Source organism: Fusarium phalaenopsidis (assembly GCF_050370095.1).
Source record: "Fusarium phalaenopsidis strain FUZ10S chromosome Unknown contig_32298, whole genome shotgun sequence".
Taxonomy (NCBI): domain Eukaryota; kingdom Fungi; phylum Ascomycota; class Sordariomycetes; order Hypocreales; family Nectriaceae; genus Fusarium; species Fusarium phalaenopsidis.
In genome coordinates, this window is record NW_028145407.1 from 2406732 (window position 1) to 2432444 (window position 25713).

The 25713-nt window shown below is 51.7% G+C and overlaps 9 protein-coding genes and 1 non-coding gene across 10 annotated transcripts; 4 read left to right on the forward strand and 6 right to left on the reverse strand.

The window, feature by feature from the left end:
• Positions 1–359: 359 nt before the first annotated feature.
• On the forward strand, positions 360–1979 carry LRP88_07302 (glycoside hydrolase; the record flags this gene model as incomplete). The annotated part of the gene is made up of 5 exons (XM_083243833.1): positions 360–447; positions 517–678; positions 731–1054; positions 1103–1347; positions 1401–1979. 5 exons carry the CDS (start codon positions 360–362, stop codon positions 1977–1979), a joined length of 1398 nt encoding a protein of 465 aa, XP_083101057.1.
• Positions 1980–2404: 425 nt separating this feature from the next.
• Positions 2405–4060, reverse strand: LRP88_07303 (cytochrome P450; the record flags this gene model as incomplete). Its single annotated transcript, XM_083243834.1, has 4 exons — positions 2405–2719; positions 2773–3055; positions 3105–3631; positions 3680–4060. 4 exons carry the CDS (start codon positions 4058–4060, stop codon positions 2405–2407), a joined length of 1506 nt encoding a protein of 501 aa, XP_083101058.1.
• A 464-nt stretch (positions 4061–4524) lies between these two features.
• On the reverse strand, positions 4525–5645 carry LRP88_07304 (alpha/beta hydrolase; the record flags this gene model as incomplete). Its single annotated transcript, XM_083243835.1, has 2 exons — positions 4525–5400; positions 5481–5645. The coding sequence occupies 2 exons, from the start codon at positions 5643–5645 to the stop codon at positions 4525–4527; spliced, it is 1041 nt and encodes a 346-aa protein (XP_083101059.1).
• Positions 5646–5866: 221 nt separating this feature from the next.
• Positions 5867–7744, reverse strand: LRP88_07305 (fungal specific transcription factor domain-containing protein; the record flags this gene model as incomplete). The annotated part of the gene is made up of 3 exons (XM_083243836.1): positions 5867–6727; positions 6790–7038; positions 7097–7744. The coding sequence occupies 3 exons, from the start codon at positions 7742–7744 to the stop codon at positions 5867–5869; spliced, it is 1758 nt and encodes a 585-aa protein (XP_083101060.1).
• A 2034-nt stretch (positions 7745–9778) lies between these two features.
• LRP88_07306 (uncharacterized protein) lies at positions 9779–10240 on the forward strand (the record flags this gene model as incomplete). Its single annotated transcript, XM_083243837.1, has 3 exons — positions 9779–9905; positions 9958–10007; positions 10067–10240. 3 exons carry the CDS (start codon positions 9779–9781, stop codon positions 10238–10240), a joined length of 351 nt encoding a protein of 116 aa, XP_083101061.1.
• Positions 10241–11245: 1005 nt separating this feature from the next.
• On the reverse strand, positions 11246–12381 carry LRP88_07307 (alpha carbonic anhydrase; the record flags this gene model as incomplete). Its single annotated transcript, XM_083243838.1, has 3 exons — positions 11246–11447; positions 11504–12102; positions 12238–12381. The coding sequence occupies 3 exons, from the start codon at positions 12379–12381 to the stop codon at positions 11246–11248; spliced, it is 945 nt and encodes a 314-aa protein (XP_083101062.1).
• Positions 12382–14146: 1765 nt separating this feature from the next.
• LRP88_07308 (uncharacterized protein) lies at positions 14147–14965 on the forward strand (the record flags this gene model as incomplete). The annotated part of the gene is made up of 1 exon (XM_083243839.1): positions 14147–14965. One exon carries the CDS (start codon positions 14147–14149, stop codon positions 14963–14965), a length of 819 nt encoding a protein of 272 aa, XP_083101063.1.
• A 1553-nt stretch (positions 14966–16518) lies between these two features.
• On the forward strand, positions 16519–18018 carry LRP88_07309 (uncharacterized protein; the record flags this gene model as incomplete). The annotated part of the gene is made up of 1 exon (XM_083243840.1): positions 16519–18018. The coding sequence occupies one exon, from the start codon at positions 16519–16521 to the stop codon at positions 18016–18018; it is 1500 nt and encodes a 499-aa protein (XP_083101064.1).
• A 3726-nt stretch (positions 18019–21744) lies between these two features.
• On the reverse strand, positions 21745–21832 carry LRP88_07310. The gene has a single exon. It is a non-coding gene; the product is annotated as a tRNA-Tyr (tRNA).
• A 1834-nt stretch (positions 21833–23666) lies between these two features.
• Positions 23667–25590, reverse strand: LRP88_07311 (uncharacterized protein; the record flags this gene model as incomplete). The annotated part of the gene is made up of 5 exons (XM_083243841.1): positions 23667–24567; positions 24628–24711; positions 24764–24889; positions 24939–25066; positions 25114–25590. 5 exons carry the CDS (start codon positions 25588–25590, stop codon positions 23667–23669), a joined length of 1716 nt encoding a protein of 571 aa, XP_083101065.1.
• Positions 25591–25713: the final 123 nt, after the last annotated feature.

Consider the following 25713-nt stretch of genomic DNA (forward strand, 5'->3'; position numbering starts at 1 on the left):
CCTTGATTGATTGACCTTGAATGCAGTGATGCGCGCTGTTCAAAGGGCCCCATGCCCCGTCCGTCCCGCCAGATCTGATCCTCCATCTTCCTGACCCTGCTCGTGCGTGACCCAGAGGCCTCTCTCTCTTTGCATTTCAAGTCTTTTGTTCCCACATGAATCCTTCCGACTTGTGCTATTCTTGAAGTTTTGGACCTTCGTTTCTAATCCTCCGGTCTCGTCTTGGTGGCGGGTCGGCATCTTCAATCTAACCCTCAAGGTCGCTCGCTGCATCACGACGTCGCTCATTTTCCCGTGACCTATTTTTCGTTCCGACTTTTTCGACTTCAGCGTTTGTTTATTTTTTCGTCTTTCACGTCATGCTTTCCCTCAAGTCGGCGGCCCTCGTGGCCCTGTCCGGAGGTCTCTTCCAAACAGTCGATGCCCAATACAAGATTGGCACAAAGGGTATGTTTTGTTTACGACACCGTCGACAAATTCACGCCTTTTGTAGAAGACAAGCTGATCATCCCCCAGCCGAGATTAAAGACACGGCAGCAAAACTCGCCTACGATCTCATGCTGCAATATGACGGAAACACAACTGGCATGATCCCCGGTATCTTGCCCGGTCCGCCCACAGAATTCAAGGGTGACTACTACTGGTGGGAGGGAGGCGCCATGATGGGAACATATATCGGTGCGTAGGCAGACACCAATATCGACGGAGCGACGACTAAAGAAATGCGCAGACTACTGGAAGCTCACCGGCGACTCGAGCTACAACCACGTCATCATGGAGGGCATGCTGCACCAGACGGGTGACGGCCACGACTACATGCCCGAGAACCACACCGCTTCGCTCGGAAACGACGATCAAGGCTTCTGGGGCATGTCGGCCATGCTGGCTGCCGAGAACAAGTTCCCCAACCCTCCCGAAGACAAGGCTCAATGGCTCGCCCTCGCGCAGGCCGTGTGGACGACGCAGGCCCATCCCAACCGACACGACAAGGAGTGCAATGGAGGTTTGCGATGGCAGATTCCTTTCACCAATGCTGGTTACAACTACAAGAACAGTTGGTCATACTGAATGTCGGTTATGCGCCGCTGCTGACTCGTCTTAGCGATTGCCAACGGATGCTTCTTCAACATTGGAGCTCGACTTGCGCGATACACCGGTAACTCGACCTACGCGAAGTACGCCGAAGAGACTTGGGATTGGCTTTGGGCTGTTGAGTACATCGACCATGAGAACTGGAGGGTGTATGATGGTGGGCACGTCGAGAAGAACTGCACCGACATCAACAAGGCCACATTCTCGTACAACGCTGCTATCCTGCTGCAGGGCGCGGCTTTCATGTACAACTACGTATGCTCATGGTATACCTGATGGTCACGGCCATGGATGCTAACATTTGACAGACGAATGGCTCCGAGATCTGGGAGACCCGCGTCAACAACCTCACCGATTCCCTCCTCAAGAACTTCTTCCCCAAGGGCATAGCATGGGAGGTCCCCTGCGAAGGCCGTAAGGGCGCCTGCTCGACCGACATGCTTTCCTTCAAGGGCTACGTCCACCGATGGCTCGCGGTCGTCACTCAGATCGTCCCCCACCTCAAGGAAAAGATCCTCCCCGTCCTTCAAACCTCGACCGAAGCCGCCGTCAAGCAGTGCACGGGTGGGAAGTCTGGCCGCGCCTGCGGATTCTACTGGAGCGATGGAGTTTTCGTTGACCCGGCTGTCGACGAGACGAGTGGTGCCGGAGAGCAGATGAACGTGCTGGCGGCTGTATCGAGCCTGTTGATTGGCGACGCCGAACCCCCCGTGACGAACCGCACCGGTGGTATTTCCAAGGGAGACCCCGACGCGGGCAAGGAGTCGCACGACATGCCGGAGCCGGATCCCATCACGCAGGCCGACAAGGCCGGAGCTGGTGTTCTCACGTTTTTGATCCTGAGCAGCGCGCTTGGGACGTTTGTTTGGATGTGCGCTTTCGACTGAGCGCGGCGTTGAATTGACTATAACTGGCGTGTTAATTTTTTACTGACGAAGGAGAATGGCGTTAGGTAGACAACTACTGGCATAAGACATGCCCCTTGTTTCTTTGGTCTTTCTGGAAGAGTAGATGACGGAAGAGGAATGGATACCCGGGGCAGACCCTGAGGGTTACAAAATAAGAGATACATCCGATATGATTCCTTTATCTCGTCTTCGGGGCACTGATGAACACGGCCGTGGCGTTGAAGTGGGAGATGGCACGGCTGTAGATGAGACGCCTGGCAACCTGGCCCTTCGGGTCTAATATCTGTCACAATGCACATTTTACCTCTAAACATAGGTACTGCCCCTGATCCAAGGGATCGCTGTCTAAATACCTGTCAATGGTACCTTGCATGACTAGGTATGGTCAATATGGCCAAACACCTTCATCTTCTTCGCACACGACACATCAAAGGACCTTCCTTCTCCGAGATTCCAACGCTGATGGTAGAAATGATCTGCATCGGATCCTCCATCTCAAGGTGATAGTTCTTGAAAGTTGTAGCAACGAGCTTGAGCATGTTGGTCATGGCCATGTTTCGCCCAATGCACATTCGATGACCCATACTGAATGGGCTGAGGAAACGTTGAAGCGTCTCCCCGTCCTTGTTGAGAAATCTCGAAGGGTCAAACTTGTTGTGATCGGTACCCCAGATGGAGGGGTTGTGGTGGACGACGTGATTCAGGCTGAATACAACGGTCTTATAGCTCTGTCAGCTGATGGCCATATGACAGGAAAGATGCAGAAACATACCCCTTTGGGGATAACATGGCCTCCAATATCCAATCCTTCCTTGGCTGTCACCCTTCGCTCCAGTGGCATCGTAAAGACTGAGTTCATCCGAAAGTTTTCATTCAGGCACGCCATCATGTAGGGCAGCCTTGTTTCGAGGCCCTCAATAGGTATAATGTCTGACTCGACGTTACCGAGAGTCGCATCGACCTCGTCCACGACTTTAGCATGAACGGCCGGATTTTGGAGAATGTGGGAAAAGAGAAGGGTGAGGGTTCCGGACGTCGTGTGTGAGCCTGCAACACTGAGACCAAGTTAGTATCAGGGTGCAAAGATGGCATCCGACCACTTACATGAACGCGAATGCTTCTGTTTGTATGTCAAGCTCCGTGAGCCTGGCGCCTGTCTGCGGGTCCGCGGCGTTGATCAAACTGGTGATGAGGTCCTTCCTAGCAGCACCCGTGTCTGCCATGCGACTTCTGACGCACTTGGCAGTCAGATTCTTGAGGTCTCGTCGTGCAGCGAGAAGCTTTTGTAACCATGGGACTGGCGTCCAGGGGGAAATGGCTTTGATGAAGGGCATCAAGTCGGGTATCATACCTAGAAGGCAAGCGAGGAAGATGTGGTCGTTGATAGGAGGTAGCTTAGAGGCATCTTTCTCAATCTGCGAGCTGAACTGACAACGAAAGGCAAGATCTCCCAGGACGTCAAGTACGAAGAAGGCGATTAATTCTTTGAGGTCGAAAACTTGGCCGGTTTTGGAATACTCGTCGAGATTTCTGCGAAATTGCACAAGGTGCTCGTCGATGTACTGCTCCATCTCTTTGATAGACTGCAGAGAAAATGCATGTGCCATCTGTCGTCGCCGAAGCGAGTGCACCTTGACAGGTTAGTGGTCTACTCGGGCCTGACAAGTCTCTTGACTTACTTCCTCATCTTGGGTTCCAAACAGGTTGGGGTTGAAGGAAGTGAAGCCGTCATAGAAGGCCGTCTTGGCCAGAGTTCGGCCAGCTTTGTAGATCTTGGGGACTGCATCTCCTTGCCTGAAGGAGAGTTGGTTGGGTCCAATGCGGATAACGTCGCCGTGCTTTTCGTGCAACGCGATGAGAGTGTCGGGGAGATGAAGGCTCCATAGTTGTCGAACTTTCCAGAGATTTGTAAAAGATGCAAGGAAGGGACCGGGGTATTTTGATAATGGGTGAATATTGCGGTAGTAGAAGACGTAGAGGACGGCTAATAGAGCTATCAACGCCGTGGTCGACGCGAAGAGGTGCTCGGATACGATTTCCAATAGCCTGTCAAAGTCCATGGTTGTTGTGATTGGAGACGACACTAAATCGGTTTGGAGAACAGATACTATAATCTCTGAAAGCTCAGTCTTATAAGCCAAGTTTACTACAAACCCAAAGAGTCTGGTCTCGGAATGGCCACAAACGGAAGCGGAAGCGGAAAGAGACCCTCGGGTGCATCTCCAGACCAGCAGACGGTAACATGATGCACAGCGCTCAGCCGTTCGGCATTGTTTCGCGGATCGACAACTTGAACGTATCGGGCCGTGGTAAACCGAGTTGCTCCACCGTAAGAACATTCGGTTTGAAAGTGCTAGCTTGGTACACGATGGAGCTTAGAAGCTGTGAGGTAGAAACAGGGGGCGTCACAGGTGCTATCAAGACAATCTTTCAGGAGGCCGATGTGAGTTTTCTACCTCGAGCGATCGATGTGCGCTCAATATCTAGCAGCGTTTCCACATAACTGCATGACTCTAATACAGGACTAGTTGACTACAGACTCTACAGACTGTTCAAGGAACCCAATTACTTTCCGAAGAGACTCGACAGCAATCACATCATCCCCGGCTGAGGTCTCAACGTTGACATTACCAGCCCTTGCGTCGAAGCCGTGCTCCGCGTCGGGTGGGTATTCTGTCAATACTTGCACCCCAGATGCCTTGAGCTTCTCCTCCGCCTCGGTACTACATTCCAGTGGAACAGCTGTGTCATTGATGCCATGAAGTAGCATAACACGCGGGAGACTGCCTAGGCTGCCAAAGTGGAGTGGAAATAGATGCTTGTGTTCTTCTGGTGTTGCCTTGACCCCTTCGGTGGCGATTTGACGAGCAAGGCCGGGGATGCCACTCATGTAGTCGGGAAATAAAGCGTCAATGTGTAGGGCCGCGACGAGAGCGAGTCGTGGGTCAGTAGCCGGGTTGGTAACGGGATAAGCTGAGACTGGTTTCCTCTCGTCACCTTTAGCCTTCTTCAAGGGCCATGCTTCCAAGATAGGCCTGGTCTCGACCAGGCACCGCCCAAATATGTTCATCCCGGGAGTTGTATACCGAGGCCCAGCGGGATTGAGCATTCCATAGATAAGCAATAGAGCACGAGGCTTCTTGGTGGCCGAGATGGCTGTGTTGAGAGCCAGGTATGCCCCGGCGCTTGACCCAGCCAGCAAGATTGAGCCAACTGGGCGGCCTAACAGCTCTGGGAGCGATGAGTAGACCCAATTATAGGCATTCGCGGCGTCTTCGATAGCGTCATGTGCGGTTGACTCGGGCATTAGGCGATAGTCAGGAGTTACAAAGATCCATCCTCGAGAGGCGCAAGCATGCGCTAGCCAGTATGGCAAAAACGCAAATCTATCTCCAATAACCTAGAAGGGTTTCAGCATGATAGATTGTGTAAACAAGGTGAAAGCCCATGGACTGGAGTACAGCGCGAGGAGATACTCACAAGAAAACCACCATGATAGTGCAGCAGGACGACAGCCGGAGACCCATCCGACTTTTCGGGGTACACGACGTCGAGATTGATGGGTCCATTTGATGTGGTTTTGAAAGGTACTGTCTGGGACGTGTACCCGGCGAATCCCTCGAGTGGGAAGCTAGAGGTTGACATGTTGACGGCGGGTTGAGGTTTCGCCAAAGTTGGGGTACCGGCGATCAAGGGCAGTGGGCCAAAACAGTTTCGAGCAAAAGAATAGGAGAGAAGAATGTCAGAAAATAGGCATAACTTATTTACTGCAATAGGTCGAGAAGCTGACTTCCGAACGGAAACCTTGCTTCCTCGGCAGGTATGGCGCTAGTTCCGCTTCCGAGGTGAGCGACCTCAGGCGGGGACTATGTCGATCCATCCCAGGTTGCAAAGACCCAACTGCTCCCTGTCCCACTGGCCGAGACAGGTGGAAGGTCAAAGAAGCCATTAAGTTGGTCGCGGACCATTGTGTCTCCCAAGTTGTCAACTGGCATGTCCATCGCATCAGCCTGCAGCGCTGGGAACAGCTCATCGAACATCATGGCATCAGCATCAGGCGAACAGTCCAAGCTTTGTGCTTCTTCGCCTTGTCCGTTACTGCTCGATGCCGTCGTGGCAGAGTAGCTGGACAGCTGCGCTCGAAGCCTCCGTAGGCCCTGAAGACGCTTCCAGAGAGCCATGAGTAGTGGTGACCGGTTGCTCAGCATTCTTATCATGTCGAGTGCAATGTCAAACTCGACCTTGACGTTGTCACAGAACATGGAGCTGGCGTTGACAACCGCCAGTAATAGGTTTCCAAAGGCAGTTAGCAAGAGATGCTTGAAGAAGAGGGGGTTGCGCTTGATGATGCCAGTGTTTTCGTTGAGGCCTGAGAGCATCTGCAGCGACTCCTTGGCAATAGCTGCAGCTTTATGAGCATGCCTCTGGTGCTGGACTATCCGCGTTGGGGATTGGAGGACTGGGCGATAGATCAGGTTGTATAGATGGCTCTTGCGGAGGAAAATCACCGCCTGGACATGCCGAATCTCCTGCCCTGGCTGTATAGATTCGAGCTTCATGTCATCAGGCAGGTAGTGGTACCACTGCCCTATTTGGTAGTCGAGATAATCGAGTTCATCAAAATTGATAACACTCTCCTTCTCGCCTTGGCTGTTAAGGGCGTGCCATGTCCTGCCTGCCAGCTTTGTCCAGTCAAGAAGTGCCGCCGTCACTGCATCATGGCTACCCTGTTGACTCGTCAGCACATCATGGCTGCCGTCACAAGGAGAGTTGGCAAACCATTCCATACCATGGTAAACAGTGCTGGGTCGATATGACAGTCCTGTATGTAGAACGGGATTCCCTGACCTAGACTCGTCCTTCTTTCCAGCATGTACACACACCGAAATGTCTGTAGCGCCGCGGCTTGTTCTTCCGAGTTGGCAAAGGAGTTGACGGTCGCTCGACGGTGCAAGCCCATTTCGAGGCAGAGTCTGGCTGCAAAGCCAATGATACGACCTGTTCGTACTTCTTCATCGAGGTGATAGTAATAAAGAGCCTATTAGCATATGTTAACATCACTGTACCTCCAAAGTGTCTATTGCTCGCTCCCATACCATCAGGACTAGCAACTGTATGTTGTTGATGGAATTCGTGCTCCATAGGAGCCCTTCAATAGCTTCAGTGGCGCTCTGGAGGAGCCTCTGAGCTAGATCATTACGTCCACCGCTCTCTAACGTTCGACCAATGGCCAAAATGAGCTTCAGTTTGTTAGTCTTATCATGGGACAAGCACTCTGCCAGAGCTCCTCGACTCCTCGTGTCGTGGACGTTGACACTCTGCATCACGTCAAAAACATTATGGGCAACCTCTAGCATCTGCTCCTTGCTAACAACGGCGTAGAGAGAGCCAGTTTCTGAAAACCACTGTTCAATGTTGTTGATGGCATCTCCGCGATTCATATCCCACAAAGGGTCTTGGGCCAGGAGCTTCATGAATGGTCCGTATTGTGCCAGTTGACATGGTACGTTTGAGGCACGGCTTTTGTCTGGAGTGGACTTGCCTAATATGGTTGCTGGTATTCCCATGGCCTTGAGGTTTCCTTTGACGACTTCAAAGGTAAACTCGGAGCTGGAGGGGCCACAGAATTCGGGTGAGTTGTGGCCCCCTTCAGATGGTCTCTGGCTTGATCGAGTATCTGATTGGGGACTTGAGTATTGGAAAGTCGCAGGCGATGGGTTTTGTGCCGGGGTAGGGTTTGTCATGTCGAGGGGGGTTTCCTGTTGAGTGATATGTTGAGAAGGCCTGGTTGATCTGGTTGAATCTGGGCTCCTAAGATCTTGTCAGTTATCTAGGTTGTTTTTATGACGAGACAAGATAAATAAGAATAGAATTAAACGAATGGAGCATCTTAACTGACTGTGGATCGGGTTGCTGAACTGCCGGAATTCGAGGTAGTGGGTGATATTCACATGGGATTGAAGATCGAACACACTTCGCACAAGGGTCGGCTCCATCGCATTTGACCTTTCTTCGCTTGCACTCGTTGCTAGAACATGGTTCAGACAGATATCTCACATGGAGGGCGCTTATCCAGCACGCAGACTTACCATGCTTGATTGACATAAGGATCCCTTCTGTTCCGCCGATGCCGATGCGCGGCATGCCGGTCATTGCTTGCGACCATTGTACAATGTGGGCTACAGGTAGGCTTAGTATGACTATCAGAAAGTCCTTTGGTGCTGGGTTACGCGTGGGAATGGCAGGGCAGCGTTGTCCGTAACTTGGTAAGAGAGAAATGCTTCTACCCCTCTGACCAGACTCGGGGTACAATTCACGGGTCACATTTCCCGCGAGGCGTGCCGCATGCTATGCCGAGGTGGAGCTGGCTTCTCCGCTCCCCACGATTCCCCAGATCAACCCTATGTCTTGTTCAAAATGCGGGGAAATACACGGTTCCGAGGAGGGCGTTCCGAGCTTCCGTGAGGTACAGGTACCTTTACACTCGCTTCCGTTCTGCCACAATAGAATATGTGGACGCTAAGAAACCTTTGAGACTCCCCGCACTTCAGAGGGAACCCATTTACGTCCTTGCATCGGCCCAGTTCTCAAGGAGACTATACACTGACGTCGGTACTTTCATAAATTCGACAGGTTCCTACTCCCCTTGCTGCGAAGTGATCCATGCCTGGTAGTTTGTCTTGGTCTCTACTTTATCGCCATGACTTTTGTCGAGCGATACGGGTACCACGCGACCAACAAGGCCCCTTCATACGGTGTCCTTGCTAGTCTTAACAATATGGCGGAATCTTCCGAGCTGACTCTCCGGACTCCATCATCCCAACAGCGACGGGGCAGCCAGGCCTCTTGTGACAAAGGTGGGCTAATACGAGTGGAAGTCTGAGGCGGATGTCGAGCAGTGAGCATATGGCGAACAACCTGAACGTCATGCTGCTGGATGTGACAAAGCTCTGGTGGAAGAAGCACGGAAAAGCCATCTATGCAATACTCACCAGCTTTCAGTGTACCGACCATATTATGCCACATCTTTATCATGACACTGCCAAGTTTCAAATCCGGGTTGTCAACGCGTAGCAGATGGTGCCGTATGAGCAATTGCTTAGAATGACACTCTGCTACACCTGCGGCATATCCTCTCTATAGATATTCGGCATAGGCATTGCGGAAAATGAGAATTGCGTTATACACGGCATTCATGGAATTGAAATTATCTTGATCGTTGGTACACTCCAGGATTTTCGACAATTCGACACTCGTAATGCTGTAATATGGCTTTGCCTTCGCTGCAGGAAATGACCATGGTCTCCAATACGGTATCTCAAGACAACGAGTAAAGCTAGATAACTCGTAACCAGGGCCGACAAGGAGGTAAGAAATTATAGGACATAAATATCTCTCACAGGCAGATTATTCAAAGGCCTTCGTAACGTCTCCCTATCTCCGAAGATACCGCTCAGTTTCATCCCAAATTCCAAATACAAAGGCCAGGGTAGCTTTGGCGAGTGTCACCCCAGACGGATCGACAAAATATATATGTCAAAACCTCGAATCTATTATATGTTTACATCATCACCTGTCGCAGGTGAGTAGATCCGGTTTCGGGGCGTTCATACCCCGGGTTCGCTGCAACCCCTCAACGGAGAAATTGCCGAGAATGATGCCGAGCCCCAGAACCGTTTGACCCCGCCCAACCGTTGATCTTTTTAACGGTTGAGCGGTTTATAACTACTTTGACAAGACAATTCGGCGAACTTGGCACGATAATACCTATCTTGAACATGGCTACTCGCAAAGGACCCTACAGACTCGTCACGGTCAACACTGCTCCTGAGAGAGCGAAGCGGTTGATCGGTCGTCTTATCGATGCTTTGAAGGAGAATTATGATATTACTCATGTTGATAACTGTGAAAGTATGTTTGCCCCATCTTCTGTGTATCAAGTATCTCACCTCGGCAGATATCGACCAGGTGGTACCCAAGGTGACTGAACATCGCCCAAACGTCCTAGTAAGATGGCGCCCTATCCCACTATGGAGGCTTGTAGAGTCAATTTCTAATGCCACCAGTTCTGCGCATCCATGTGGACGCCCGAGGAGGCGGATAAGATTCAAGCCCTGGCAAGATCCATCGTCCCGGATATCAAGACGCACGCCATCCCCCAAGGGCTGCAAGTCGAGAAGGGTCCTGATGCCATCGTGGAGTATCTTGTTGAGAAGGTTCCCCCTTTGCTTGACTCGTGAAGGTAGCATTGGTGGAAACGACCCCATGGGAATTGCCGGTGGTGGCGGCGCCAAGCTGAACGCACACAAATGTCACAGAGCCAACTCTAATCTCTTAAGGCGCGACTATATAAGGGCATGTGATTTGTATTTTCAAGCCTTCAACCTGCACATTTTAATTACCACCAGAGTCTAGACCATCGAGCTATCACTGTTCAGTCAACCGAGGATACAGCATTAATCCATGTTTGGCGAGCTAGATGCCAAAATGAGTAGACAATGCAACCTTGCTTATGCTTATCAATGGGAGGGCGTAATGCCAGTTGTAGTGGCATAAAAAATTACAGTTCAGCGGTCTGAAATTTTTGTATAATTAAACAAGGACCGTCCGTGCCATGAAAAAAAGCCTCAATTGCGTATCCATCGACACGATAAAAAGAGGCACCGGCGTCTGCCAAGACACGGATGCCAAGAGGATATCGAACGATATGTAAACTCTAAGCCTTGACAGCTAAAATTCTCCACGATCCATAACTAATCCCGCAGGCAGTGCTTTCGTGTGGAGAGGGACGCGTGTCGGATCTCACGCATTGATCGGCCTCTCAACCTGCCTGAATGGGGATGACGGGGATGCGGCTCCCCGTGCGAGAATGCCAAGATATGGGGGGGACGGACGACGGTTGAGCCGTTGGGATGGGGTCGGAGGGGCAGGTTAAGATATGGCAGCTGCAAAGACTCGTAATCTCGCGTGTTTTACTGTCTGTGTACAGGGGACTTGAGTTCTTTGGCCAACAGGCGCTTATGCGTTCGTCATCCTCTCGTGACATTTCAAGGGTCCAACGGGGCGAAGTGCACAGTTGGGATAAGGAACAAGGGTCTTTAAAGTTCAAGGACAAGATCAACAAAGTCTATGTTGCCAGATTGTGCTGGGTACAGTAGGCATTTAAACGGTGGCAGGCATAAGGACACAATTTCCGACAGAAAAATCCCTCGTAAAAAAACAAATTACTCCACCACTGACACAAATCAGTCGTCGTGCTCATCCTCGGCGTCTGCGGCCAGCTGCAACAGGTTCTCCTCTCCGGGGGCGTTCTGGGGATATCGCGCATTGAAGCCAATGACGGATCGGGCCTTGAGGTACGTGCTGGTCTTGATCGAAAGCTTTTTGTTGGAGACGAGCCACCGGACGCCTTCGCTGCAAGGAGGCGTTGTAAGCGAGCCAGCGTATCTAGAAAAGACTGTCAGCAAGCCACTCATTATTAGTTGTCGTTTGTCACAACTCACGATTGAAACGACCCAGAGGTCAGGAGCTTGACAAGCTCAGACATGGCCAGCGGCTCCGTGTGAGTGGTTGCGCCAAGGGTCGCAATCTTATCGACAGACCCCAGAACTGTTTCAAGCAGAGTGGATGGTGTGGCTGCACTCTGCCGAGGCTCCAGCGCAGACCTCTTTCCTGCCTTTCCTCTGCCGCCTCGGCCGTAGTGGCTCTTGGCAGAAGACGCAGCACCGTCGTCCAGGTCAATGTAAACACCAATGACAGCAATCTCCTGCTCCGCAGTCTGCCACACCATGTGCATCTCCATGGCCATGCTCGTGCCGTTGTCAAGATGCTCGCTGGGGAGGTGGAAATGGAACTGCTTGAGCTCGTAGGACTTTTCGGCGATCTCGAGGCTGCCACCGCCGGCCTCCTCGGCGAGCACCTCGACGGTGGTGCCGAGATTCTCAAATTCGGCGCCCTCGGCAAAGTCGGGGATTTCGAGGGTCATCTCGGATGCAGGGATGAGGTTGAACGAGCCCTTGGCCATGTTGATTGGCGACTGGTTCTTGCCCGTGGCGCACATGGCGTTGGCAGCTGGGTCGAGAGAGTACCAGTTGACCGGGCCCTAACAAGAGTTAAAAAATGTTGACCCTTGAAAAATACAACTGGAATATAGTGTTTTCAGGGTTTTGTGCATGTTATGAGGTTTCATTGTAGGATGATGCTTAAAATGAAATCGTGATCGGATCGAAAAACTTACTTTGATACCGTTGTATCCAAACTTGGGCTCTTCAAAGGCCCCAGCCTCAGCTCGAGGATGCAGGTGAGTTCCATAGGCGCAAGAAGCCAGGACCTGGGGAGCCGAAGCGGCCAGGAGAGTAAAGAGGGATGACCAAGCAGGCATGGTGAAAAGTAACCAAAAGCTGGCGAGTTTCAAATGAAGGTATAGATGCCAGCTATTCCAAACAATGAAAAAGAAGAAACAATAGTATATGCAGTACTGAAGGGAAACTGAGAAACTGATTCAAACACAATGAGAAGAAACAATATCGAGAGGATGGCCTTGCATCTTTAAGTATTTCGAGTCATGGCCACCTACCTTAAAAAGATCACATCGCATCTGGGTACTACCATGACAAGGCCTCACCCCCCAGGGGCTGTGTGAAGGGGGCCGGGGCTTACATGGGCATTGCAACGCATTCATTGTAAAAGGGCTCACCGGATATCCCACCCCCTGCCCCCAATCGGACCCCAAGGGCCTGTCAGCGAATGTCACGCCACAGGCGCCAGCGCAGGGTCTAGAGCGCCTGCGAGCGAGACCCCTGGGGCCCGCGCTGGGGGACGCCTCCTCTGACGGGTTTGACGCTGTTGAGAGAAGGGAAAAAAAGGGTCCTGGGGTTTTAGTGGGCGTCTGGGACACAGAATCTCAGACAAGATGCATCTAAAAATGGAGGCGTTGATGTCGTAGATGCCCACAGCTGCAAGACCGGGCCGCAGAGATCCGAAAGTCTAGAATTGACTTTTTTTTTTCATTTCTAATTCCCACCAATAACTCAGATATCCCGATAACTCGTATATCTGCTCGTGTTATTTGCCAAGACAAAGAGAGTTTGGTTGTAGCGTCTCTGCCAAGTCAAACGGCCATGCACCTGCAGGTCGAGTGCAGGTCATTTCAAGAACCAAGAGTCTGGGCAGAGGAACCAAAGTGTGAGATAGATCAACCACGACTGAGCGTATTCTGGGCAATTCCCTCAGTATAGATCCCTTCTTCCGAGGTGCCGCAACGACTGCATAGCTATCCCATTCATTTGCATTCTGCCGCTGCAAGCTAAGGCATCGCATTATTGACGCACTTCCGGTCCGGCTGCGGGCGCACGACGAGACGCGGAAACAGACTGGCGACTCGGCTTGTGTGATGTTCACTAGCTTACGAATGTTAAAATGCTACCTTCTCTCTCGGTAATCGCGAGCAGCCAAACACTCTTGTTGAGTCTCGGCGCCTGGAGGTGTTTGCCAAGACCCCCCTGTCCTCGTTTGGGTAAGGGTTCAGACGAGGTCCAGACAGGGCTGAATCATTTGTCCAACCCCTTCTTGGCGACCTGATACAACCGTGTGACTCGGGTCAAATTTCTTAAATGGTAACCTTTATAGTAAGCTTAAGTTATCACGGGCTACTCTATTTTGTTCTAGTTTAGTGTTTTGGCCTGTCTGTCCAGCTGGTCAGGCCTGTCTTTGCTGTGCCACAGTTAGTGTGCTGCGCAATGTGGCAGACGCTGTGGCTTTGACCTCGCTCTTTTGGTGGTTTATTAAATCCGATGTCGCGAGACGACGTAAATCCGGCTTCATTGTTAAGCAGGAGATATAATTGATTAAATCCGAATACTATGACGATGGATAAATTTAAAATAACTATTTAATAATTGACATAATTCTTGCTGTTGTCAATATTTTATCCATCATTTTCTCTCTTCACCACCAAAGGCTGACATCATCAGCCACTCATTCGGCTTCTCGGGGACTGCAGGTTAGGTTACCCCTCAGCACAGCACAGCACAGCAACCACACACTGCCCGCAGTGCGGTGATTGATTCCACACGTTTGCATCCTCTCCACGAGACCCAGGTATCACAGCCTCCACTGTCGGTCGTCGTCAGCTTCTCCCCCGGAAAATGGCCCCCCTGTACAAAAAGGCCCTTGTCCTGGGCGCATCGTCGGGCATCGGAGCCGCCCTCGCAGCGAAACTCATCGAGACCGGCACAAAGGTCATTGTCGTCGGCCGCCGCAAAGACCGACTCGACGCTTTTGTGGAGGCGCACGGCTCGGATAATGCGAGCGCCGTGGCTTTCGACGTGACAAATCTCACCGGCATAAGGGCCTTTGCTGACGAGGTCATCCGCTCCAACCCCGACCTCGACTGTGTCGTTGTCAACTCTGGCATTCAGCGGGGCTTTGACTTTTCGAGGCCCGAGACGGTGGATCTGGATGTCCTTGGAGACGAGATCACGACAAACTACACTTCTGCTGTTTACCTGACGGCTGCCTTTATTCCTCATCTCAAGAAGCAGACGCAGGGACACCTCGTATATGTCAGCGCCACCCTCGGGTTAATCCCATCCATGATCCGGACCCCGAACTACAATGCCTCCAAGTCTGCACTTCACACATTTATCCTCAATGTGCGGCAGCAGCTCCGCGAGGGAGGGTGTTCCAACGTGCGCATGGTAGAGGTGTTCCCGCCTGCCGTGCAGACCGAGTTGCATGATGAGCACCACCAGCCGGATCTCGTCAATGGCGGGGAGATCGGCATGCCGCTAGGAGAGTATACTGACAAGATGTATGACGGACTGGTCAAGGGCGATGATCAGTTTGCCATTGGGCCGGGTGAGAACCTTCTCAAGGAGGGCGGATGGGAACATCAGCGAACGCAGCTGTATGAGGCTGGGCAGCAAGTTCTGAAGGGTTCGCTGGCCAAGTATCTGAAAAAGTAACAAGCATAATGTCCGTACCGGAAGGGAAATGGCCCGGACCTGAGCTGCATAAGCAGCGGCAACCAGGGTAGTGAGCTGCAATGCCAAGGCACTTGAGGCCAATGATAAGACTTTGAAACAACATGGCAACCGGGATAAGCCCCTGTGACTGTATTGACTACTTCTATTGATAGATCTAGGTTTGTATCTAACATTTGTCCCGTTCTCGTGTTTGTCCCCTTGTCTCTTAATTCAGCGCAAGTAGATTCGGCGAATGCCAGATAATTCCGATGCAGCGGCACATCTATCTGCCCTTGATCACTTGACCACCTATCTTTCTCTCATCGGGACAGTAGATATGCAAGCGGGACTCACGCACTCAAGCATGTTCTCGCAGGGTCACACGGCATAAAAAGCTTGCATCCGAGAACCCGTCCTTGTCCTCCCTCAACAGATCGGAGGTCGGAAAGCTTGAGTGGGATAAGGCGCCAAGAGAAACGTGTGTCTCAGCCCTATATATGAGGATGCTTAACTATCAATACACGGTTGACCTAACCTCGGTCTATCAAAATACCGATTGTTGAATCTGCATGTTAGTCAACCCGGCTGTGGCGCTCAGTCCGAGACTCCCGTAAGTTGTGTCGCTTGAAGCTGCTCGGGTTCGCGCTAGTCGAGATAGCATTGGTAGCACTACGTTCATAGCTACATCCTATCCCCTATAATTCCACTTGTCATGCTGTCCCCTCACAAGTCGCCGTGATCTTGGCGTTCTAGGAGGCCTGACTCAAGACTCTAGCTTGATCCGTAGTGCACCCACCCCTCTTCATGGCCACATCTTCGTACCTCGTATAATTACAGATCATCTTGAATAAGGTGCTGATCCCCTCAAACCTCCTGCATCAAAGATGCGTGCTAATTGACGTGTCGTAGAGGCGCTTGTGCTCCCCTGGCCGGGTGACAATCGCGTCCCTCGCTTTGGGTCACCCTCACACAGAACCACAGAGATGGCTTCGGGAATACGGTAAGACGCATCAAACGTGTAAAAGGTTAATGCTATCTTATTCACTTCATTAGAAAGCTTCAAGTCCCGATTGGCTTCAGCAACGGCAACCTTGGGTACGGCAGACCGAGCAACTACCAAGCCAGACTCCAAATCAGGTTCAACATGGAGAGATATGTCATTTGATTTCAGCCGCTTTACTGTGAAAGCTGGTCCTCACCCTTCATACAACTGCCCTTGGCTGCATTGACTTTTGCATAGTGGATTATCAAGTACCCAGGTAGGGCAGGTACCTAGACGTGTGGCCCCTCATGAAAGCATCTTCGGAACCTATCAACCTTATCACGTCTCCGAAACCGTGACATGAATTCAAATAAGCCATTCTCATTGAGATATTACTTGACACAGTATAGGTACTGTAACAGTGCCTCTGCCAAGTCCTTTCCTGACATGGGCGCCTTTGGCGGCCAATAGCTTCACGTGACCAAGTCCATCCGTCACACAGCTCGTCTCAGGCTGAAGCGGTTTTGCTCCTGCAACCAACAAATATCAGCAACCGCCAGAGTAACCCACCATGCGCCTCATTAACATCGAGACGTTAAAACTCGAAACTTTTTTGGGCGAAGTTCCTCCTTACGCCATCTTGTCTCATACCTGGGGTGAGGGGGAAGTCACGCTTCAGGACCTCGATAGCGATGATCTTGAGGAGAAACCTGGATGGGGCAAGATTGTGGGATTCTGCCAAACCGTCATGGAGCACCTTTCTGATCCGCCGCGATATGCTTGGGTCGACACGTGTTGCATCGACAAGACTAGCAGCGCTGAGCTGTCGGAGTCCATCAATGCCATGTTTCGCTGGTATAAGGAGTCTCAGTGCTGCTTTGCATATCTCCAGGACGTGACATCCGAAAATCTTGGGCGGCTGGAACAGTCTCGTTGGTTCACAAGAGGTTGGACACTTCAGGAGCTGCTTGCACCAGTGACAGTCGACTTTTTCGATCGAGATTGGGACTTTATCGGCAACAAGGTTGACCTGGGAGAAAGAATCTCGCGGAGGACCAACATTGACATCGAGACACTCAGGACTGGGGATATGTCAGAGGCCAGTGTTTCTCAAAAGATGTCTTGGGCTTCCAGAAGACAGACAACGAGACCTGAAGACATTGCATACTGCTTGCTCGGCATCTTCGACATCAGCATGACCATGCTTTACGGCGAAGGAGAAAAGGCCTTCATTCGACTCCAAGAAGAGATTCTCAAGGAATATGACGACCATACAATATTTGCATGGGACTCATCCTCAGTTCCAGAATCTGCTTCCACGATTGGCACCCTGGCACCTCATCCGTCCTACTTCAGCAAGAGCTCACACTTTCAACCTCATCCGAGTTCTGGTGACCCAGTAACCATTACCAACCGAGGCATCCGACTTGGACTACCCATCATAGAGGAGAGCAAGAATCCTGGGCAGAAGCTTGGTCTCCTCTCTTGCTTCTCAGACGGTGGCGCTGGCTCAGCTGTAGGCATCGCTCTCTTGCGCAAGTCCCACGACCTCCAGGAGTACAGTCGTTCTCGCGCTCCCCCAGTCGAGCTATCTATGCGCGCGTTCAACTTTCCGCCGACGACTGTGTTCTTGACAAAGAGGAATGGGTATTCGCACAGAGAGGGGATGATCAGCAAGTGCTGGCTCCATTATTGGCCCAAGATCCAGCCTTTCCGGTCTTACCCAACTGGCTCGTGGCAACACGACCCATACACTGAAAACATGACGATGAGGCTGCCCAAGAGTGATACGGAAGAGGTCAAGGCAAGCATCGTATTTCAGGTGGTTGCCTCGGGGGTATGTTTCTCTCTGGCACTCACTGTCAGGCCAAGGGAAAGAACAGGCAAGGTCGGCCTGATACCAGTCTCGAAGGAAGCAGATCAGGCGGATCATGTGTTCAAGATGCTGAGCAACAAACCAATGGAGAATCAGGCGAATCTGAAGGTGCCTGGTCTAGCTGTGTATGCGGAGTGTCGAGTGCAGTCGATTCGAGGGTCTTGGATGTGTGACATCAAGGTTACTACGAGCTAGGGACTGATGGATGGGCTGAGGAAGTTGGTTCTGGAGGAGGAATGACCCTGAAGTCGCGATGATGAGTATGGTGCTATCTGGGATGGAACACTTGCAGACCTCATCTTGTTCAACTGTTGGCTTTGCATCAACATCTCGGGGTTTACCTCGCAGGCTAGACATGCGACAGTTTCGCCAAGAGTCTGACTTTGGACCAAGGCTATCTGTGCTTCAAACTTAACATCTTGGCAGTGTCCCCAGTCTTGGCCTCGTGGGATCGACAATGCCCAGATTCAATCAATCCAAAACACTCCACTCGAGGTAATTCCGCATTCCTTCCGCACTCTCGCCCCGTGAGCGTGCTAATCTGCCTCATCGCGCTCAGCTGGTCAACCTTGCAGGGGTCACGGGTCTTGGCGGACCAAGATAAAGACGCATGCGCATTCCTCATCTTTCAACCTCAAACAAACCTTCATCTTTTACTCATAGAATCTTTGATTCAATTACGCAATCATGTGTTTCCCACGGCGGAGCAAAAAGCCACAACAGCCAGAGTTTAACATCTACGACATCAACTCTCGGCCTGCCTTTGACGACGCTTCGAGCTTCAAGCGGCATAGGCTCCACAAAACTCGACGGACTAAGCGTGATGGATGGAGTTGGTGGTATGATGCTGTGTGGTTTGGCAGTGGGAGCAACAAGAGGAACCGGAGAAAATCGAGATATGGAGATGGAGGAGGAGGAGGCGGCGGTGGGGGAGGGGGAGGAGGATGGTATGGAGGAGACAGCGGTTGCGGAGATGGAGGAGGTGGTGATGGGGGTGGAGGCGGCGGCGGAGGAGGAGGTGAATAAGATGGGCCTTGGAAGTATGTTCAATGTCTTTTAAACATATTTTTGAGGTTCTAACTCAGGAGCAGGAGTTACAAGACCCTCGGATCTTGCGGGCCGTCTCCCACTTCAGCGTATCAGTCAAACAACCCAGAACAGCCAAATACCAATTTTCGTTCATCCTTCAGTGTCCTAAGCTTTTCATAAGTCCGTATTCATATTGATGACGAGGCCCTGACGAGTGTCTGCCCAACCTCCGTTCCTCCAGGGCCGACAACTTCGTCTTGGTCAGGCCACCATCCACATCAAGGCCAGCACCCTCCTCAAGGGCTAGATGTTGTGGAAAGCAAGCAACAAGAATTCAAATTTCATATTATAAACAAGAAATATCAAGTTCTTGTATGTTCGGGTTTCCTCCGTGCTGATAGCCAAGCCCCGGGTTATGTAACCAATCCTGACCATCACGCGACTCTCGGCCTCACGTTACATATTCGTACCCTCGTCCTCGGCAGACCGACTCACTCACCTTTCATCTACCCCGAAATACAATGATCGAATGTTGCTCCCATGGCGTTGGTGATAAGCCCTTCCTCTCGCAAGGGCCAGCGGGACGAAGTCCATTTGTCTGTCCGCACGCACTGCGATGCGTGTGGTTTCTACCTCTTAGTCGGGGAGCCGTTTCTCTGCCGTACGTGCATCTCACCACTGCCGGGATGATCCCCTCTAGGAATTTTACTCACCGCTAAATAGTTGAATGTTCTGCTACAGGTCAGCCCAAGGTCTATGGCCTCTTCAGGCTCCCACTGCATTGCCCCCTTGGCCAGACTTTTCATAGTCTGCGGCTGTGCCGTCAACCCTTCTGCGATGCCTGCAATGAAGCCCCCGACGTGGCGACACTCCACACCGAGTGCTTCAACGTCTTTATGCAAAAGTGTACGGCCGCAGACAAGCTAGAGAGGCTGGCCTGTTTCGCTACGTGGAGAGAGCCCTGGCATGCCGGTCCATCTCTGGGACTCCGTCCTCGTCTGGATATCAAGAAGGCGATGCATCTCGCGGCTGACCTGTGCGGCTTGCAGAGGCTTCGCTCTCTCCCTCTTGAGATTGCAGAAATGATTCAGCGTCTTTCGGAATCTGCTGTTTTCTGGCGGTATGCTTCTGTGATGGAACTCGTCGACCGCGCATCTACGGCCTGGAATACGGAGAAGCATGCACTTGCCTCATATGATATCGCTGAGATCGATACGTGGGAACAAGGCTTCTCACCGATACCTACTTGTGGCTCACATTCTTCAAACCCGAATGCAGTCATTCGTATCAAGATAGATTCGTGTGGGATCAATAGCATCGAGAGACTGCCCAAGCCTCCCTCACCCTCAAACTCTCGCTCTGATTCCTTTGCCTATATCGTCGAGACCGAGTACTCTCTGAGGAATACGACTGTTAATTTCATGGTTTGTCTCACTTTATATGTGTCCCTCAGCTTCTTGTCTTTTCTAACATGGCCAGTTTGGACTTTGTCGCCTTGTTCCCGTTCCGGGAGTCAATTTACTTCATATTTGGGATAAGCCATGCCCGCAAAGACCACTCGATTGTGTTCTTTACAGTTCATCCCGATTATCAAAAAAATCATGGTTTCGTCAACTGAGGACCATCGATCCACGAGACTGCACAGGCATCACCTTCTTCCTCGGCTCTGAAACCTGGGCGATTCATGCGCATTCGTCTTTGGAGCCGACCGCCGAGGCTACTTTCCACAAGCTCTCTCAAGAGAGACAGCACAATGTTGTCTGGGTTTATGTTCCCTTGCCTTCCAAAGACCGTGTTGAGGCCTTTGGGATTCAGAATGAGTGGTCCAATACTGGCACTCCACGTCAGGGTGCATGCTATCTGGTACAGCTCTCCTTAATTTGTCTTGATGTCGGCTTTCTAACAAAAGCAGATACGAACCACGCTCTCCGGCGACATTACTATTGGGTCATATCAGAGAGGAGAAACCACGGTCCTTTCTAGAGCCACAGCCTATGGTCTTGCCTTGGTATACGATGTCCCTGAATTTTCCCCAATATCGTTTCTGGGCGTGACATCCAACAGCAAGGATCCAGTCGAGCTTACGCCTAATTTCCCCGTTTCTTCCCTACCACCCTTTAGAAGACCCTTTTTCTCCTCGGCACCTCTCACGGGTGTTGTCAGAGCCGAGATCTTCCGTGATCCAGACACGGGGTTCTGCCGGGGTATTCTTTTGACATATGCCAATGGGAGCCAACGAGCACTTGGGCAATGTCGAGTTGGAATCGAGTATTCAACAACTTGTACACTTCCGAAGTGGATTTGTATTGCCAACTTCCAGCATAGCCCTCCAAAGCGAGGTTATCGACTTCAAGTGAGCGAGGTGCAGGTGACACAGGCTGCTGAGCACACACATCGCTTTCAAGGAGTACAGTGGGAATGTTTTCCAATGAAAGGATGGTTGGAGTTTTGGTTCCGTCGGCAGGAGTCTCAAGTATATCATATTTGGGGAGATTAGTATGGATGTGTCTCTCAGTTGTCCTTCAGGTTCACAGGAATGTCGGCGAGACTATCACATGCTCGACACCGAGCAGGAGATGAGGTCCAGTAGGACTTTTCGAGATCTAACGAAAAGAGACTAGATTGGCCTTTCGCCTCTTTATAGAAGCTGTGTCATCTCTAACCAGCGCTTATGCAGACACAATCATGCAAGCAATTGGGTCACGACAGATAGTGGGATTGTCCCGCAAGCAGGGAGTTCTGAGTAGTTTTCGATGAGACAGAATCAAGGCTGCGATCCAGCATAAAAGAACAAGAAAAAAAAAAAAGAACAAGGTGATGATGGTAAGTGATGAAAAAGGTCACACCAGTCAAGGAGGAAAAAATGAAGCAGATGCAAAGACAAAGGTTGAGTCCCCGAGACCTGGTTCGAACAGGTGACCTTTCGGTTTCGAGGTAAGGCAGTTACAGCCGAACGCTCTTCCAACTGAGCTACTCGGGGATCAGTGGTTGGTGCAAGGGAGCCAAATATTAGGATCTATAGCTGTTCCACTCAGAACCCCCATTTCGAATGTGTGCTGCTTCACAATTGCTCTGACACATTCTGTTCAACAGCATTGCAATAGATTTACCCAATTCTTCATACAATACCGGTCGTCCGGGCTAAAAAGAACCCCAACATGACCCGTTTCTGACCCACCCCCAAGTGACGGCCAAGCCTGTGAGCGCCAGACCATGTCCCAGCAGCTGAACAACCCACACGACTGTCCATACCACAGCATGAAGACGGGTGTACCGGTTGGGTGCTATACCACCGCTATCCATTCGAAGGTGGTCACCAAGATCACCAGACCTGATCTGCCCACCCACTCGGAACAATATCTTGATCAGCAAAGACTCTGTGCCTCAACTGCGCTTGGATCTCGCCTTTTGCTAGCTCCCACACGGAAACTAGCCGCTAGCGAATACTACGCCGGGAGCACCCCGTCAAGCCACACAGTTACATCGATCTCGAGATCCCTCGGCCTTGCACTTTCAGATTGGATTAATTAAAAGCGAAGCTTGTGACGCCGCGGCCTCGGGCAACTGAGCCGTCTTTGCGAGAAGAGGAATCAGGCTGGAGATCAGCCACATCGCACCATCTAACGATGCGGCGTTGGAGATTTTTTTTTGTTGGTGGTGTTTTTAGTGCTAGTAGGCTGCTGGAAAAAGAAACGAGAAAAGAGCCCCATCGCTTACAAGCCATGACAACGGTCGAGCCCTTTTCCGACAGAATCAGATGCATCCAGTGGACCAGTCTGTCGGGAGGTGTCAAAGAGAATGGGTTGATGACGAGCAGGACACGTCATGAGTGAGCGCATTATTTAGACTTGCAGTAGTTTTTCGCTCTTGTCGGGATCGTGAAACTGTGATAAGCATGATCAACAGAGACGGCGTTGCAACGCAATGATGCAGGTCTCTCGTTTTGGCTTCCACGTGCTAAGTGGCAGAGCTGAAGAATCAAGCCACTGCGTCGTTTTCTCCTCGCGTGCAGAACAGGTCCAGACCCCTTTGACAGTGGGAAGAGCCGCTGAGCTAGCTACAGTATCGCGTGGGAGGATGGCTTCACGAGGTGGGGAGGCTGTTGTGACACGCAGTCAGTTATCAGAGATCGGGAGAGCTCTGAGGCCCTTGACCATGTGGATCGCCAGATGCTTGTTAGCTTGAGCATTTCAGCTCCGATGACCTGGTCTCAGTGGAGATGAAGCCGCAGGAAACAGTGGGTTAGAGCAGCATCTCGGCATTGAGAGTGAAGAATGCGAGCCCAGGGGCCCCTTGCAGTCAATGCAAGTCTCTCCCAACACGGACAATTTCGCTCAGGCCGCTTGATTGCTCTCGCGTGGGTGTTTGCATCACGGACTTTGCTTTGTTTTTTCTGCACGCGCCTCTCATTTGAGCCTCGACAGGTGAGACCCGGGGAGCAGGGAGCCCAGCGCCACGATTTTGCAAAAAACCTTCAGTCAGCCACGGGAGAGTCTAGATCGTCAGGTTCATCGAGGTACCATGTTGAAAGAGGAACAAGTGCTCCGTAAAAGCCGTTTGTGGCTTTGGTAGTTTCGGCAACGGGCCGTCGTGCCAAGGGGGGTAGCAGAAGATCATGTCACGTCGGAGATTCACATCACGTCACATTGAGACACAGAGTCATGGGATCAAAAAGTGAAGAGGAAGAAAGACTGGTATTCAGTCGCGTTTTCATTAAGAATAATTGAAGCATCAAAATCCCTCCCAGAAGAAACCCCGCCAAAAGACATTCACCGTAAACTCCCATACTCGTAAAAATAGCCCAGGCCCTTAAATTAACGGGCTGTGGGGATTCCATTACCAGCCTCGAGGGTATCGTTAGAGTCGATCGAGCATCGTCGATCCTTGACAAACTTTGGCCAGGTGTTGGTCAGGACCAGGTACTTGATGCTTCCCTCGGCATCGTCGAATACGCCTGCGTCAAAGCCCTCGGGGATGTCACCCCAGTAGAGGGCCTTGTCACCGATATGCTCGACGTCGTGGTTGATGGACTCGGTCATGATGCCTGTCTCGGAGCCGTGTGAAGATGCTGATGAGGACTTGACCTTTGTTGTCATGGCGAATGAGTCGAAGGGAGTTGCGGGGTCGATGTTGCGCTTGTCGCCGTAGAGAATGCGTGCTGAGCTCTCAAAGACGGCTTCGAGTTTTCTTAGGTCTTGCGAGGATAGGTTGACCTGGAACTCGGCGTCGCGGGAGCTGACAAAGTTGGTGTAGATGCGGAGGGCGCTGTTGAATCGTTCGCGGACAAGTTCTTGTACTGAGGCGTCCTTGATCTTCTCGGGGTCGCGGACAGCCGCGGGTAGTGACGCCTTCCACTCGGCGACGGCTCTCAAGAAGGCAATGTTTTCACCGGAAAAGTCGCGAAGGGCTGAGAATTGCTGAAGAGGCTCGGGGTTGCGCTCAAGGACATACTCAAGGGCCTCCATGGTCAAGATACTCTCGCCAGAGCCGCTGCTCTTGACGGAGCCGTCCTTAGACCACGCTGTAAAAGCAGACACGGCGACTGTTGTTGATCCAGTGGCGACAGACCTGGCACCCTTGCTAGCAGCCTTCTTGTTGAGCTGCCATTGAGCGATGGAGTCGAGGGTCTCTTGTCGCAGAGTCTGGTGTCGGATGACCTCGACGCAGGGGAGGAAGACGGTGAAGATCTCGACCATCATGATGGAGATGGCGAGCCTAGGCGCAGTGAGCTTTGCATGTTCTCGAACAAAGTGTAGGTAGGGAGAGGTTGCTTACCATTGAGGAGGAATCCAGTACTTGTTGACGGGAGCCATGGCGGGAACATACAAGGCGATGAGCCACATAGGTGTAGCGTGAAGACTGTGTCTCGGTCAGTGTGGAGTCGGAACATGTCATCGCAAGGGATACTGACCTGGCGAGGCAGCAAGCAATGGTCTGCGTCCTCCATCCCTGCGTATCGTGGACACCGCGAGCCTGCCAGAGGATGTAAGGGGCGACGATCCATGCCCAGAAGAACTGCCAAAAGACCGAGGGCCACCTATCGACATGTTAGTCGGAATCAATCTCGGCGGGACATTGAGGCCTACCATTCCCAGCCCTTGCCCATCTGAGACTTGCGGTACTCTTCCGAGCCGGGATGGAGCTCGGTGCCGGGGATACCGAACGAGGGGTGGAATTTCCGAGAGATAAGAAACATGGTGACGGTGAGGATGAGCTGAGAAGAGTCAGTTGGAGGTCGTTGAGATGTGACATAGGTCGTACCTGAACAGCCATGCCTGCGCCGATGGTGATGTAGATCTTTTTGTTATAATCGAGAGATTTGAATCGAGCAATGAGAGAACCAGGACGAGATCGGTTGGTCTTGGAAGGAGACTTTTCGTCCATGGCAAACAGCTCCTTTTGCTGCTTGGCGACATGGAGGAAGCGGCTGTTGGAGGCGTGGAAGAGGGCGACACCAAAGGGGAAGTAGGTGCTCATGATCCAGAACTCGCCCTCGGGTGTCCAGAGCGGGAAGTAGACGTAGCCCGTCTGGACGGCACCCCAGTATAGGTGCAGGAGGATGATGGCAGCAAACGACAGAGGGAGGCCTCGGATCCTGAGCAGAGGCATATCGCGACGGCGCCAGAGAAAGTACATTCCGCCCGCCAGTATAAAGGTCCAGGCGAGGGCGAAGACGATCCAGAAGATGCCCAGGGCATCGAGCCGCGGCTCGGGCTTTGGGGTTCCCGACTCGGCCATTGTTGCTGTCTGCTTGCTGCTTCTCCTGTTGTTTGATGTGGAGAGAGTAAAAACGTGGGACGGGATGGTAAATCGAAGAGGGGGAATGGGAACAAGTTAATGAAAGTGGTTTTGAAAGGAATG